General features: G+C 34.6%; 1 protein-coding gene across 1 annotated transcript in view; it reads right to left on the bottom strand.

Moving 5' to 3' along the window:
• Positions 1-12,562, bottom strand: part of E23 (ABC transporter G family member E23) — a 362,062-nt gene extending 349,500 nt beyond the window's left edge. Inside the window, exon 1 of the mRNA XM_081736747.1 lies at positions 11,948-12,562. Within this exon, the coding sequence (XP_081592873.1) occupies positions 11,948-12,042 (95 nt within the window). The 5' untranslated portion in view covers positions 12,043-12,562. The remainder of the gene's footprint in view (positions 1-11,947) is intronic.
• Between the last annotated feature and the right edge of the window lie 5,354 nt (positions 12,563-17,916).

The raw sequence follows: 17,916 nt of genomic DNA, 5'->3' as shown, positions 1-17,916 counted from the left end.
TAACCGTCTCGATTCTAGAAGACTTCATTCTCTAATCGTCTCGATTCTAGAAGACTTCATTCTCTAACCGTCTCGATTCTAGAAGACTTCATTCTCTAATCGTCTCGATTCTAGAAGACTTCATTCTCTAATCGTCTCGATTCTAGAAGACTTCATTCTCTAATCGTCTCGATTCTAGAAGACTTCATTCTCTAATCGTCTCGATTCTAGAAGACTTCATTCTCCAATCGTCTCGATTCTAGAAGACTTCATTCTCTAACCGTCTCGATTCTAGAAGACTTCATTCTCTAATCGTCTCGATTCTAGAAGACTTCATTCTCTAATCGTCTCGATTCTAGAAGACTTCATTCTCTAATCGTCTCGATTCTAGAAGACTTCATTCTCTAACCGTCTCGATTCTAGAAGACTTCATTCTCTAATCGTCTCGATTCTAGAAGACTTCATTCTCTAATCGTCTCGATTCTAGAAGACTTCATTCTCTAATCGTCTCGATTCTAGAAGACTTCATTCTCTAATCGTCTCGATTCTCGAAGACTTTTTTTTTCTCGTCTCGTATCGATTCTCTAAAAGCTTTCCTCGACTTGTCTCGTATCGTCTCGATTTTTTATAACTCGGTTTGTAACTTTAGGTACAAAATTTATGCCCTGACATTTTTTTTTTTTTTTTTGTAGTTTGATTTTAATTTCATCTAAAAGTTATTAGAATCCTTTCGCGCCACGAGAGGTCTACAAAGGAAATGATATAACAACATTTAAACCATATTTATTATTGAAGTATATTGTGTGATGGTTGAAAAATGCTCTTCATTGACTTCGTACAATTTATCAATTTATAGTTTTTACACTATGAATCATGTAACACTAACACAGCATTTGAGTTCTAAGATTTGGGTGAACCAGTGTTGCCAACGAGAGTTGTGAAATTTCTAGCTTCGTCTTGTCTCGATTCACGTCTTAAAAGAAGAAGAAGAAGAAGAAGAAGAAGAAGAAGAAGAAGAAGAGAAAAAATGCCATGCTTCTCATTTCGTCTCGAATTAAAAAGAAAAAGGTACTTCTTGCGTCGTAGGTAACATTGTTCAATTGGGACGAATAGTCGCTGGATTCAAATCAAGAAATAACCTTTTGCAAAGAAAGAAAGTTATTCGATCATCGTTCATTCAGATGCATCATTTTCTGTCAGTAATTTTACAGAAATTCGCTCCAGAAGACACGTTTCTATGAAAGTAACATGATCTCTTAAGAGCAGAACTTAAAAATTATCGATGTTATTCCTTTTAATTGTACTATGCCAGACATTTCCCTTAGTGGATTACTATGAACAAGGAATACCATTTAATACGTAATCTTGAATAATAACAATATATATATATGAAAAGAAACAACTTAAAATCTTGTTATTTTTTAATATAGAAAACGAGGTCGTTAAAAAAATAATGTTTATTAACATTCAAAACATTACAAGAGAGCAGGCCTACGCAAGGAATAAAAGCACTTTATTATCCGAATACAAAGGACTTTATTGAGGCGCTTTGTATGTATGCTTTAAAATGAAATATGTCTCCGGAATCTTTTCCTTTTTGGTACAAAACAATAGACAATCGCATCTGTATCTCATCGCATTGTTTTCCCGTGGAAAGAGACAGAGAGCGAGAGGCGAGAAGAAGAAGAAGAAGAAGAAGAAGAATTGCATGGAGGCAGGCCTAACGTAAGAAGCAAAAGCATGCTAGCGATTGTGTGTCAGTGGCGCGCTGAGGCAGCGGGGCTTGAAGGCAGTAGTACTGAATAACGTTCAATCTTACTACGGCCAGCACTCGTAAGAAACGTTCAAGAAGACTCGAACGAAGAATGTGCGTGGTATAGTAAAAGAATTATTTTCTTGAGATAAATAAAATAAAATTAAAAAAAAAATACTTGTAGTACTACAAATACTTAGAGATAACATTTTGAATATTTTCTTTATGTAGAAAGATCTTACAAGGGGTGGGGTGCTACTGGTTCCAGCAGTCCATATAAAGTTAAGAAGGGCATGAGGCTCGTAGCTAAAGGGTGGCCAGGGTCTGAGACTACTAAAATAAAGTAAGTAGTAAAAAATAAGTAGTAAAAAATACAGGGTATAAGGTAAACTCAAGTTTGCCAAATTTTCCCTCTTTTTCTCTCCCTTCTCTTAGTGTTTTGCTGTGGGCACAGTTCATCTTCTTTGCACCATTGTTCAAAATAATTGTTTTAGAGAGAGAGAGAGAGAGAGAGAGAGAGAGCAAGAAATCCGTGCTCCCTTAGTCCTCTAAGTGCTTGATTCGTATTTATCAAGCCTTAAAATATGCGTTCAAAGCAGGTAGTAATCAGATTAATACAATATACTGATTATTTTATTGTTTCTAGGTTTCTCCTAATTTATCCCTATCAACAGTGCAAACTTTGATGATAGTGCTTCTTAAAATACTTAAAAATATTGTTTTCATTTTTTTTTTTTTTAATGAAGAAGATAATCATATTTTATCAACTTTGGGAAAGCTTTCGTTTATGGGTGTATGGGGGTAACCAAATCGAGCAAAATATGGTATATATGTATACATTCATGGACTGCCAAAAGTCTTATGATGTTATGTAGTTAGTATGATCCTGTGGAATGTTTTAGTGGGTCAGAACGTCATACTTCGAAATGTTTTTATCTTACGTTGAGTAAAATTACTTTTGTTTGCAAATAACATTTTCTTTCTTTTTTCTTTTCTTTCTTTTTTTTAATTTTTACACAATAACTAGTTCAGAAAAGTCAAACTTTAACTATGGGTTTTAGCATGGTAAACAGCATAAAGTCATAAGTTAATGTCCCTTATCCCGCTGCTCACTATTCACAGACTCTTTAACGTAATCAACTCAATCAAACGTAGTTTTTTACTTAAATAAATAAATAAATAAAATAAACTCCCATCTTTATACGTTTCAAGGGTGTATCCCATACTAAACGTAATGGATTACAAATGCAGTTGAATGAAGACGAAGAAATTGATGTAATTAAGAACAATAAAATATCAGTATATAGTTTGGTCCACAGAAAACTCAAATATATATAAGGATCGAACCTCAACTCTTCCCATCAAAATTTAACACTTTACCACTGACATAATGTGCCCCTTGGATTTGCGTTACTAATAGGTCGCGTGAACCACCATATATATATATATATATATATATATATATATATATATATATATGCGTATAAGTTTGTTATGACCAAATAAAGGTACTTTATTTACTTGATAAGTTATTAATAGTGTACTCTTGTTCACTAATAACGCAACAAGCATTAACTAATTCATTAGTTAGTTTGGCTTTTAAAAAAATATTTCTTTAATTTTGTTACTTGTACAATTATAAAATTTAGACCTATTTCCAGTAGTTATATACTTATTTATTTACACGTGGTTAAAGAACACATATTTTATGTGCGAAATTGAAAGTGTAAATATGACGTTCAGAACATTACTTTAAAACACAATGAATTATAATCCATAATATGAATAATAGTATGATTCATAAAATCAACGCCGTAACGTTGTAATAAACCATTTTTGTTTATAGTTAATTAACACAAGTTCAAAGAACTTTCTAACAGTAGTTGGTAGATAATGCATATTTTTGTTTTTGGTTTGTACGGACATACACACACTTAAAATAGCTTTACAACGTTTGATGAATATGAAAGTTTTTTTTTTAATGTTGTTAAGCAAACTTAGTGGCAAGTGTCTAATAACTAGTATCCAGTATGCCCAATGTTCTATATTGTAATCCCCAAAGTTGGTGGTGGTGGGTGGGGGGAGACCCGGTGAGAGACCACAACACGATCCAAATTTCTGGTATGAATTAAAAAATGGAAGTGGCTATTAGATTATTTAATATAATTTTATGGACACAACCTGGCTCCCTTTCTAGATTTTTGATATTGTTCATATTCTTTAAATTATTATTATTATTATTATTATTATTATTATTATTATTATTATTATTATTATTATTATTTATTATTATTATTATTATTATTATTATTATTATTATTATTATTATTATTATCATAATCATTATTATTATTATTATTATTATTATTATTATTATTATTATTATTATTATTATTATTATTATTATTATTATTATTATTATTATTATTATTATTATTGTTGTTGTTAAACGCGGGTGGACCAAGAACCTTAACTATCTACCATAAATGTTGGATATCTGTCTTCGAGTCTATAACAAGTTTTCTCTTTTAAATGTAATGTGTAAGCAATGTATGAGGTTATTGACCCTGCTATAGTAATAATCATTGTTTAACCTAAATTTTATCCGAGTGTCAATACAATAGCAAACTGATAAAAAAAAACATTGCGTTTTCTTGTGCTCTTTGTTCCTATTCATACATTTTTTTCTTTTTTGTAGGACTGATATAATTTTTTTAAAACAGGTATCAACGGGATTCATAAATATTATAACCCTATTCCGCTACTAAGAATTTTTTTAAATGTATATTTGCTTTAAAAAATAGATACAAGAAGTACTATCTATGTTTATAAAGCTATATAAATACTAAAGAAAATTCTTGCAAAGTCTATTTGGTTGCTTTCGTAAATATGAAGCTTTAGCACCTTTCCTGTACTTTATATCGGGTCAATTCTCCCGGAAAGAACTTGACTAAATAATAATAATGAATCATTTGCTATCATTATTTTAAAAGGTAATCGAACTATATTTTACCAATATGTAAAGGTGTTAGTCTCGTTCCAACATTCCCTATGATTTATCCTGCACTATGCTCTAACATTTTACAAATAAAATTACATTTTCTACAATTTGTTGGCGGGGGGGGACGATGGATCAGTGGTTAAGCGCTTACCTCTGGTGCATGGTTCGACCCCCGCCAAGTAAGTTTGTAGTAGACAACATTGTGTCCGTGGGTTTTCTCGGGGTACTTCTATTTCCTCCTACATTCTCATTCCACCAATGTTTCTGTCATCACTCACTTGCATTAATAATCCGTTTCTCTTAGCCTAACAGGCAAAAACGTGGGACGTTAAACCGAAAGATTTTTTTTGATCAAAAGATCCAACATATTTCAATCAAAATTTTTCTTGTAGGCCTTATACTATCTGGAGATATATAGTGTAGCCAAACCCAAACTATCACTAGGCTCAGTATGATATCCTTATTCCGTAGAAAATACGAAAACTCGATTTAGGGGCCGCTCAAAAATCTTGCGGCCCCTGATCCGAAAATAATTATTGGCCAAGATCGCCATCTTTTGATCGATTTTTTAAATCATTCTTAATCTTTGGCCAAGATCGCAATCTTTTGATCCCTTTTCTTTGATCATTCCTAAAAGTCTTGCTTTTACTTAAAATGAAAATAAATAAATAAATCTATAATTTTGTCTTCCAAACATCTTTCTGGAACATCCTATTGAGTTCGAAGAAAATAAAGAATTAAAATACATTAAATCTTTAGTTCTACACTTATATGCTTTAGACTAAACTTCCAAGAGACGAATGATAAATACAAGTGAATTATAATAAAAATATAATTAATGGGATGAAGATAATACAGGAGAACGGGAGAATCTTGAAAAAGATACATAAATACGATGTTGGCGATTACATGCCTAGAATCGAATCACGGTTGAGTGCTTCAATAGGAATTTAGATAGAAGAAATTACTTGAGTGCTAACAGGTCCGCGATGGACATTAGTTTCCATAACAACGAAGTAAAGCATAATTGTCTGATAGTCAAAGTCGTTAGCGCAAGCAGGAAAAAAGTCTCCTCTCACTCTGCTCTTCATCTACAAAGTAAACTATCAGTGTTGAAGTAATTTAAGTCAGAGAATAACAGTCACCCCCACTTCACCCTACCTCAAATTTTTCCATCTTGTAATTGTCTATAAAACTGAATACTTAATACCAGACAAGGAGATTGTTTCCGGCCACTTTTATTCTCAAATATAAAGGCCAGTTATAGTTAAAAAAATCCTAGTGAAGATCTCGAAATTTTTCAACAAACACAATACCTTTTTTTTTTTTTTTTTTCAAGATGTAAGAACTATCTCAGGCTCCTTGGATGTTTCTAAATTAATACTGTACTTGCTTCGTTCGATAACGTTCCGCTCTACAGTTTTCACCGTCATTCAATTTATATATTTCCCGGATCCCAAACAAAACCATTAAACATGAAGTTGCTTCGTATCCTTCAATTTGCCGTTGAAAATAATTTGTACGGCTTTGAGAAAGGAAGATATCAAAAGTGGATCTATATTCTTAGGGTAAACAAGAGAAATCTTACAGTGAAATTTTCTGTTTTTGTTAATGAAGTTTCCATGATTATTTGTGAGGACAAGAAGAGAAGAGAATGATGAAGCAAAAGAATTAAACTAGTTTTCTTTGATCCTACATTGGGTGTATTTTCGTTTCTTTGATAAAATTTCAGCAGAGCAAGGAACATTTTTTACTGTTCTTTCCTACCACCTTACCAGGAAATAATATACTGCTAGAAAATTGCAACTAAGTTTCTTTCTTTCTTTTTCTTCTCCTTTTTTGCCAAAGCAAATCAAATATTGTTACTACATCTGAATTTAATCTATGTTAAATATTAATAACAAACTCATACGTATATATTCGTATTTGCTCTCTCTCTATATATTCGATCAACATTCTTCTATTTGTCAATATGATGAAAAAATTTTGTAACTACCATGAAGGCCCGAGCCTCTTTCCCAAAGTTTTATTGGGCCTCCGAGGATTTGGGCACCTTTTCTTGCATATCTGACAAAGAAATATACCTACTGGAACCCTTCCCCCCCAAAAATACATAGTGGTGCCGCTAGTAACAATAATGTATGCGATATTCACAACAAAAATTACCGATAATATTTTGAAACAATTCGTCTTTGCCATTAGTACTCTTCTTAGGCGTTCCAATAAAGAAGTTAAGTATATACCGTCTGCCAGGGCTGGATTAAACCATTTGGAGGATCGGGGCTAGAAAAAATATGTGGCCCCCAGCCCTGTAGCTTGCTTACATTTTTTTTCTGGAGGAACAAGCATTAATACGCGTATTTGGACCCCTAGAAAAGTTGTTTTTCTAATTCTTGGGCCCCCTCTTTCCATCTTTCTCTTACTCTTTATGGGTCCCCCGGAGCCTGTGAGCCATCCCGCACGGTAAGGTCTGCGGGGCCGTTAGTTGAGCCCCTGAGCCTGTTCCATAAATGAAAAATGAATCAAGAGGACAATATTGACAAACCTCAAAGCTATACGACGATACGAGTAAATATTATTTCTAGAGTCCCTAATAGTAGACATTTTTTTTTTTTTTTTTTTTTTTTACTGAAATGGGCCCACGACTCATTTTTGTTTATAGACCTTTGGTGTGCTGTTTTATTTATGTAATGTAGTGAACCTGTTTGATGCTTCATTTATAAGTTCATGTTCGTATCGTATATGGATTAAGAAAATTTTGTCTTAAAATGGCCCCCCCTCGAACGGCGGGGATCCTCCCTGGGGAGCAGTTGTCCCCCGCCCCCATCACAAGTTACGGCCCTGGTGGCCCCTGTTGATTTCACCTAATACATTTCTGTGGAAAGTAGAGTACAGTAGGAAAGTTAAGGGAATATGTTTCATATTTTTGGTCATATTTTATTTCATGATGATGATTGTATCTTCATGATTCTTTCTAGACAGCCAGTTGAGATTTTGATCAGAGTGGAAGTCACCTGTCCACCTAGATGCCCGGGGCTGTAGTCTCCCTAAGCCCTTCCCTTAATCCGGCCCTGCCGTCTGCCTTTCAATCTTCCCATTATCAGAACTTTATAAGCCGTGGAAATTATGTAATAAGCCACGGTCATTGATAAGGAAGGCCTACTAAAGTACTGAGGCCTCCGCTTAATTTGTTTTAGGTTAGTACTTACAATGCTAGATCACGAACTCTTGTGGAAAGAGAAATAAGATCAACTACTAGTTAATGATTTAGTATAGTTTCCAATTGTACCCTGTAGACTAAAGCTAATTTGATAAATGATAAATGAAAGTGAAAAAAATAATGGAAAAACATATTAAAACGACAGATTTTTAGTAAAGTGTTTTTTACTTTAAATTCATATGACACCTTATAGAACATAACCAACATATCTTTACGAGAAACTCCTTCGAAATTGAGAGTATCAAATCCTGAATTTGAATTGTCCTGGGATTCATATTTTGTAAATACAGTTTCATTCTCCCTGAATAATTCCTAAATAATTTACAAGTTTATTTTTTTGTACTTAATAGATCCACTTCATTACATCACAAAAAAAAAAAAATGAATTTTTTAAAATGTAGGATCCCATTCTTTACCTTTGGCGTAAGTATATGATGAATTGATCTTACACAATATTTCGTACTAAGGGATGCTGAGGTTCTTAAGATTTGTAAATTCGTGTACAGGCATTTATTGTATTAGGCCTGTGCTTATAATCAATTTTTCAAGAAATTTGGTTTATCAAAAACGTTTTGTATATACAGGGTGGCCCAAAAGTAGGTATACAGTTCCGTACTGATCAACTCATTGCTTTTCATACCATTTCTTATTGTTATCCATCAGATGGGCTTAGTTTCTTTATTATTTGTTCTTAATATCTTTTTAGTTATATTTTAAGCTCGGAACAGCCGAAGCAAATAAACCTATAAGCTAGAATGTTATACTTGATCAATGCAGGGGTGTATACCTACTTTTGGGTTACTCTATATTTATCCTGTCTGTCTGTCCGTTCGGGGATCACAAAATCTCAGAAACTACTTGATGGGTCACATCAGTTTAAGTGAGGATATGGAGGATCAAAAGTCAGGAATTGATTCCATTGATAAACGTGATCCATCCTGTCGATCCCAAGATATGGACGATCAAAACTCGGCTCCTCATAAATGACTATGGGAGTAATTCCGTATATTATCCTTGCTTGATAGACTACTTTGCAGTGCTGTTGAGACGAGCGGGTTAGTATAGTGTTCAGGATACAAAATACTAATCTACTCGTAGAATACACCGCTACTATTCGACAAATCTATGAGTGCAAAATGTAGGATGATGGGAAATGTAAAAATTCAAACATCAATTTTTTCACATTGTATACACTATAACATGAAATCAAACTTTTTCACGTGATGTAGGCCTACACTCTGTTACTGTTACTTGTTTGATCAAGGGAACAGTGAACTCACTATCTTCTGGTCATAATTGCGAATATTTTCGCATTATGACAAAATTTACTGAAATTCGGAAAATGTTAGGGCGTATCCCTGACTACAGCTCAATTCGAAAGAGAAGATTGTTGGGTCAGCTACACCTTAATTTCTCATTGCGGCAGGTGGACAATAAGAATACTTTGGCAATATGTAAACCAAGAATACATCCAGGTTCTCAAATTGTTTTCCAAGTCTCTCCAACAAGTGTATCAAAAATAATACAATACAACAGAAAAATAATTCTAAATTTATATCTAATCATTCAATCAAATAATAATGTTCATATTGAGGTATAGAGTCTCAAAATTTCCTGTCTTTGTACAGTATGCTAATTAATATATATTCAAACAAGAATTTTAGGAATGATCCAAAAAAATGGATCAAAAGATTGCGATCTTAGTCAAGAATTTTAGAAATGATTCCAAAAAATGGATCAAAAGATTGCGATCATGGCCAATAATTAGTTTTTGGATCAGGGGCCACAAAATATTTGAACGGCCCCTAAATCGAGTTTTCGTATTTTCTACGAAATAAGCATATGATACAGAGTTAAGTGATAGTTTGGGTTTGGCTACACTGTATGTAGTTCTACAGATATAAGGTGTGCAAGAATTTTTTTTTATTGAAATATACTGGATCTTTTGATCAAAAAACTTACTGAAACGTTGCTACTGACTAAGAAAGAAAAACTATATTGTGTTTAACACTTTAAAATTATGCAAAAGCATCAAAGCCACAAATATCTCTATCTTATTATAATTCCCATTTATCTATATTGCAAACTTTTAGGGGTCTTTTTTTTTTTTTTTTTTAACTGCTAGGAAAGACCAAGGTATGGCAAAGGAGAAGGATAATATAAACCAGGACTTTAGATATGTGAGTAATGGGATGAGACTAGGCACAATTTTCCTGAAGAGGTACGAAATAAGAAGATATCCTTCCGGTAAAAACATATGTACTTTCTAAGACGATACAGTCAAATTTCTTTTTCATAGACAACCCTAATGAAATGGTATAATTCAAGGTAGTATTCAATGAAGTGTTTCTGTTTCTGCGACGGTTGTGTTAGTTAGCTTTTCGTCTACTAAACCCATAACGGTAAAAATGAACAATATTCCCATCTATACATATACCACTTACTTTATTAACTGAAGTTACACGTTATTCTGTTAGACATATTAATGTATATACGAAATAATGAACTGTCGTACGGAAGGAGAGCGGAGAAAAAAAAAAAAAGAAAGAAGATTCAAAATTACATACTGAAAATCAATCAACATGTGGGCGGTAGGCTACAGTATCGGGTTTGATCGACTGAGATTCGGGGACTTGAAAAAAAAAAAAAAAAAGATTAACGACATTACTTACGCAATATCTAAACCAATAGAAATCATTAATGCAAAACTGTTGAAACAATAGGAATCTAACGGAATAATAATAATAATAATAATAATAATAATAATAATAATAATAATAATAATACAAACACATTAAATGTAAATGAAAATGCATTGAAACGTCCATATAGTTATACTGGTTTAGTTTTTATTTAAATTTTTTGAACGATTATTAATAATTAAAAAAAATATATACGACTTTATTCTGAACAACTTCGAAAAACGTAACTAGTACAGCACACATTTTATTTCGAATTTGATTATTATTATTATTATTTTCAGTCATCGAATCATCTAGATTTTGGTATGATTTACTAATATTAATTTCTATACACTGTCCTACAAGAAGCTATGGAGCGTCCCATGAATGGTAAATGTAAAGAAGACCAGTGCAGTGTTACTTGAAAGGCCTCTATGGAACTTTTAGGTAGAGAAAGAAAAGAACACTTGGATAACATAAGGAAACTCAATAAATAATAGTAATCCTTATTGAACTGGTTTGGCACAGGATAGGAAGGATACAAACTAGGGAGCTATTATATTATTATTATTATTATTTCGGTGGCGACGAACGTCTATAAGTTATATTTATTTTTTGCCATTATCAATGAATCATGTTGTTGTTGTCTGATCGTAATGTACACAAAAATATAGTTATGCAATAGGATTTGGTTACGTATTCTATAGCGTATTTTGCAGGCGCTTCGCAATTATTTTTTCTGTTTCAAATATGAACTACGCCTATCATGTTTGAGAAATACAACGAAAAATAAATACATTTGGCCATCTAAAACTACATAAACGTACTTACAATAATAATAATAATAATAATAACAATAATAATAATAATAATAATAATAATAATAATAATAATAATAATAATAATAATAATAATAATAATAATAATAATAATAATAATAATAATGATGTTTGCTTAAATTAAGAGGTAGTGAATTTCACTCTAAAAAGCCTACAATAACTATGACGAAAGCCTATGTATTGATCGGACATCACTTGACTAAAAGCAGTCTGGCCGGCCTAAACCTTTCACGAGATGTAACGGTAGAATTTGTTTTCGAGTTTAATAATAGTTTTACATGATTAATGTGTGTGTGTAATTTGAATTATTCAGTATTGTTACATACGACCATCTATTACCAAAAACTGCAACACATTTGCTGATAATTTTCTCGTTCGCAAAAAGAATGAACGAGCTACATTCATAACAATAATCACAATAAAATATTGGTTTAATTAAAAATAAATATTTATTCATTGTATAGAAACACTTACCTCTTTGTAGGGCGGATCATAGCTTGTTTATCGTCTTTTGGGAGACGCAGATAATCTTGGTCGCCCAGGAGAAATAGGTCCTTGGAAATTATCATTTCAAGCCTAAAAGAGGCGAGGTAGAAAAAAAAAGGTTTGGGTAGAAGTGGTCGCCGTTAAGTGATGGAGAAAGAAAATGGAGCAGAGAAGAAGATTGCGGTTCGATTCTCGACTGGCACCAAAGGTAGAGGCCAACACGAGAAATTCGGACCGCATCAGTTCTCCATCACAAATTCCTGTCAAGCACCGTGGCTGTACTGAACACACTAAGCTTCTCAAACACTAAACACATTAAGAACACAATTTTTTTCCCCAAAAATTAACTTCTTAAAGGTGGGGAATATTTATATAAATATAAGGACAAAAACAAACAAACGGAAAATTGTTCTTATGTATCTCTATATCTTCCAAAAAAATAATTAATATTAATAACCAAAAAGAAAATCCCAGACGCACAAATGAACACGGCGCGTCGCGTTGCTGACTACCAGAATCTCGCTTTCAACTGTCGTACTACACGCAAATTGACGACGCTTGAACCGCGCTGGTGCTCGCTCTTCGCGAGACTGTGACTAGCAAAGCTGGTTCAAGCCGCAGATCTCTATAGTCAAGCTGTACGGCCACGCGCCTGCGCGTACTTTTTGGGTCTTTAGTTACATGTATATATAATATGCACGGATCTACTTCTCTTGCCTTGTCTCACAAGTCTCACACGACAAGCGCTCCACCATAGGAGAAACAGATGAATCTCGTATACTGTACAGTTTGTTTCTCTTTCTCTCTCTCTCTCTCTCTCTCTCTCTCTTTCTCATACAGACTTCTGACGTCACATATTATGCATTATGTACACACAAATACACAAGTATATATACACAGTGCGTAATTATTAAGTTCTCCCGCACACAGCGACTTTTTATTTCAGCTAAGTGCAGTTCTTCTCTCCACTTAGTTCGTAAGCTCGTCTTTTTGAAAGAAAAGTCCCGAATTTGATTTTTGGGCGTTTGATGATCATGAGCAAGGGCGCCAATTTCTCTGTAATTTTTTTTTTTGGGGGGGGGCATTCAGATGCAGACGGCATATATATGAGGATTTTAAGACAAATCGCATTCACATTATGCAAAATATTGTATATTCACAAATACAATGAGGGGGCACACATGAGCTTTGGGGGGCCTGGGGCCCCCTGGCCCCCCGGATCGGCACCCTTGACCCTGAGTCCAGATTCTTAACATAAACATTGGAAATTTTCAAGGTAGCTATTTTATCTTTCGTACAAATCAAATTTATCAAAGATAAACTAATCTTCTGTGTGACCGAATCACGGTTAAACATCTCAGATGTTTGAAATTAATTTTTGGGTATAGTTATCAACTATCTCGAACTGTGTTTTTGTCATGTTAGTTTAATAAAAATGTATGTCCTAAGAGGGGAGCGGAGATCATAAAAGTATACGAAAAATTGAGTATCTTACGAGGCCATAATTCTGTGTATCAACTCTTCACTAAAAGTAAACTGACCTCTGTCCAATCGTTTTTAAAAATTCTCGTTCTAAGAAGAGCAAGGGAACACTTCTTATAATTTATTTCTTCACATTGAAAGTGGTGTTGCCTGTTGTTTGAGATCGCATCACGGAGAAACCGATGAACACTATGAAATAAATTTTGAAACTTAGTACCTACCTCGAACTAAGTTTTTATCATATTACTTTAATTAAAGGGTGTATGCTAAGGGGAGTACAGGGTGTTCAAAATGTATTCCGAAAGTATCGTATCTCACTAGCCCGTCAAATTAAAATATGTGAAGCTCGTCATATGAACTCGTCGATTAAAAGTAAGGTGATATGTGTTTCTACGTGTTTGAAAATTTTTATTTTAAGGAAGGAATATATAGTGGGACCTTTGATAGCTCGAAGCTGAAGGAAATAGAAAAAACTTCGTGTTATCGAGTTTTTCGAATAATCAAAGTTAGAGTTACCAAGGTGGCAACAACAAACATTTCGAGATACCGAGCTTCCGCGTTCGTCATTAAAAGTGACTATAAAACCTCTAGAACTCGAAGTTTTATTCATTCAACCTCTGGAACTTGAAGTTCCTCAAATTAAAGTTCCTCAAATTAAAGAAGATGACTAGTAAAAATAAATACTGTATATGTCTTGGAGGGGGGCTTTCAGGTCTAGACATAAGTAAAACACAATTACAGTACACATTAGCAACAATGACGGGACTAGTAACACTGATAATTACGTAAAAACATAGAGCTATAGCTTTGAGTTATCGAGATCACATCAAGAGAAACTCGAATTATACAGGTAAACTTTGACTTGTAGAGGTTCGCAGATACGAAAGTTCGAGTTACCGAGGTTTTAAATATGATTATGAAACCTTTAAAATTCGAATTATTGAGGTCCAACTATATATATATATATATATATATATATATATATATATATATATATATATATAGAAAGAGAGAGAGAGAGAGAGAGAGGGAAGAGAGAGGGTGATAATGAACTATACCTACAAACTGTAAGAGGTGATTCCTCACATCAAAATAAGAGAAAAAGTTCATGTGGACCTATGGCGGAAAGTGCATAGTTTCAAAGCTAGGGCTGCCCAAAATCGCGAAAAAGCTAAATTTCAATAGACCCTATTTCGAATCCCAGAAACTGTGGATGGCTAAACCATAATTTGCTGTTTTATCCAGTGTAAAGCTGAATTGGAGCCCATTTTATCCAGTGTAAACCTGAGCTTCAAGGGGGGCCCTAGCCCCTTAGCCCCCCTTAGATCCGCCCTTGTATATATATCGCTCCACACCCATCCCAGAGTTTGGAGCTCTTAAAAGTAGCTTTAAGTAGCAGTATTATAACCTCCCACCCCCCAGAAGTCCGTCCTGGATCCGTCCCTGGCTGTCTCGAATCAAAGAAGCTGACAAATCGAAAATCACAGAAAATACAGGTGTTTCAAATGTATACTAAGCAAGTAAAAATATATTCCCATGACAAGCTTAGTCAAAATTAGGTGAGTTCCGTTGATCTTATATGTGCGTAATTTCAAGTTAGCATCAAAAAGAGGTTTTCTTTTACATTTAAATATACTAAAAACGAATATACTGTACGAGTAGTTAGAAATACTTTCGACGTACTTTCGATACGCACCTCGTATGCTTTATCTTTATAGGAATAACGTAACAGTAGAGATAAACCTAAAAGTTTGCAATTGTGAGGAGTAGTCAGACTTTAAGAAAAAGAGAATGAAGAATTACCATTAGTTGAAAGGGAAAGCATTCAGGTAATGAGTTAAGTTTCCAAGGGAACAATCGATAATTACTCCAGTGCGCAACAGTCGTTCTGAAGAACATCTGTGTAACCTAGAACCCAGTATCAAATGAATGGACACTTAACATAAATACTATTATAATTAGTCTTTTACAAGTGCATGTAAAAGAATATTTTAATGTTTAACTTCATTCATTCTGATTGGTACACAGAATACTGATACTTTACTCACCTTGATGGATTTTGGAAATTAATTACCGAAGACATGAGAAACGAAAGCAATTTTATAATTCATGTATCGTGTTTCCCCTGGACGGTCATAGAGCCCATCCCATTGGTCAAGTGGCTACCGCGAGCGCATTTGGTACACGGGTCCCGTGTTCGATTCCCGGTGGGGGAGAATTTTGAAATTTGAGCCCATTACGGTGGTTCGGGTTAGACGTTAAGCTGTAAGATCAAGTCTCATTTTGTTATATACATACATATACTATGTGTGGGTGGTGTTCACAGAATACAAACATATAATCTACAGTCTATTCCTACTGAACTACGAACATGTATATACAGGGTGTAACTAAATTAATGTAACAAACGTTGGGAGGTGATTCCTGAAACAAAGATAAGCAGAGAACGTCCTATGAACATATAGCAGGTTGAGTATATTGGCAGAGTTAATGAAGATGAAAGTGTGGTCGCAGTAAGTTCGAAAGGTAGATATCGAAAACCAATAAGCTAAGAGATGGCGATCTAGAAAGTCTAGAGGTGGCGCTGGTGTTCAATATGTAGTTGCTCGGTTCACACACACACACACACTAGTGGCGTTTATGTTGAAGACGATACAGTATAGGAGTGCGTTCATTGTACGGCGAGTGTTGAATAGGACAAGTGGCAGTGCTCACCTAAAACATGATACGTTATTCAAACCGCGATCAGGCCGACATCCTATTCGTGTACGGTCATGCAGATGGCAATGGGCGTGGAGTAGCAAGACTCCATCAGGAGCATTTTCCTGACAGACGCCGAACATCCTACAGAATGTTTGCAGTAATTATCGGCGTGTGTGTGAAACAGGGATTGTATTGCCTGCCCATGTGGATGCTGATCGATCCCGTCGTGTACGAATATCTGTTATGGACGAACGTGTGTTAGAAGCTGTGGACAATGACCCAAGTACGAATACGAGGAAACTTAGCTGTGAAATGCTTTAGTCATGTGACGGCGTAGCGTGCGTTACATGAAAATGTATTGTGCCCATACCACCTGCAAAGGGTACAAAGACTGACAGAAGCGGATTTCCAACCTCGTGAAGCATTCTGTCATTAGTTCATTCAACATACGACTACCATTATACTGTTTCAGGCATCAGTACTGTTCACTGACGAGGCCATGTTTGGAAGGGATAGTATCGTCAACATGCATAACGCACACACGTGGGCAGATGCACATCCCTATGGTACGGTTGACAATCATCAACACCAATTTGGTTGGACTCAATGTATGGCGGGGTATTGTCCATGATCAATTGATGGCCTCATACATGCTACTCCTAAGACTGAATGGAGCACAGTATTCGATCTTCCTGCAGGATATACTGCCCGAATTACTGAAAATGTTCCCCTAGCGATTTACTGTAACATGTGGTACGTACATGATAAGGCTCTCGCGCACTTTAGTGTCAATGTACGACGGTGGTTGAACAACAACTTCTCAAGAAGTGGATCGGGCTGGTGGGTCAGCGCATTGCCCAGTTTCCGGACCTGAATCCACTGGATTTTCATCTGTGATGACACATGGAAAGTGTGGTGTATGCTGCTCGTGTGAAAGATGTCATCGACTTGGAACAGCGTATCCATAACGCATATGAAACTGTTCGCCATGATACAGGTATCTTCGAACGGGTTCACCAATCCATGATCCGGCGTTGTCATGCATGCATTGTTGTCCATGACGGACATTTGAACATGTCCTGTAATATGATTGACGAACGTACGTTTGTGTTTCTCTGCACGTGGAACTTACTGTTCCCATGCTTTCAACTCTCGATAACTCTGTCAATATGCTATATGTTCATAGTACTTTTTTTTTTTTTTTTTTTTTGCTTATCTCGGTGTCAGGAAGAACCTCCCGACGTTTGTTACATTAATTAAGGTACACTATGTATATACCGTATTTTCATAACTAAATATACTATTTCATTAAGAACCGCACAATATAACAACTTTATTGTTATTAACTATTATTATTTTAATTGGAAAAATTGAAAAGAGACGATAGTTTATCGTGGAAGCAAAGTTTACTGAGAAATTTTTCTCCAAAACAACTCTAATGGCTTTCTTCCAAATATTCCATAGATAAACATTTCATTACTTGAATTAGAGCTTACGTGTCTTTTGCAGAGAAGACAACACAGGTTTGATCTCTGATGGGAGCTCACGTTGTTCGGATCCCACGTTAAGCTGTAGGACCATGTCTCATATAGCCTCGCTGCTGAAAAGGGAGCTAAACTCAAAATTCACCAAATCCATCTATCGTACTGAGGAGTGGATTTTCTTCAGACTATTTTTTTATATATAGAAAACGTCTATAACAATATTGGTTGTATATTATAAAATACGTTCATTAAATACTGTGGTGATTCATGATGCAATTTCATCATGAA

The sequence above is a fragment of the Thermobia domestica genome, chromosome 13, assembly GCF_964235325.1.
Source record: "Thermobia domestica chromosome 13, izTheDome1.hap1.1, whole genome shotgun sequence".
NCBI lineage: Eukaryota > Metazoa > Arthropoda > Insecta > Zygentoma > Lepismatidae > Thermobia > Thermobia domestica.
The sequence above is the reverse complement of the archived record's forward strand: the minus strand, read 5'-3'. Positions and strand labels throughout refer to the sequence as shown.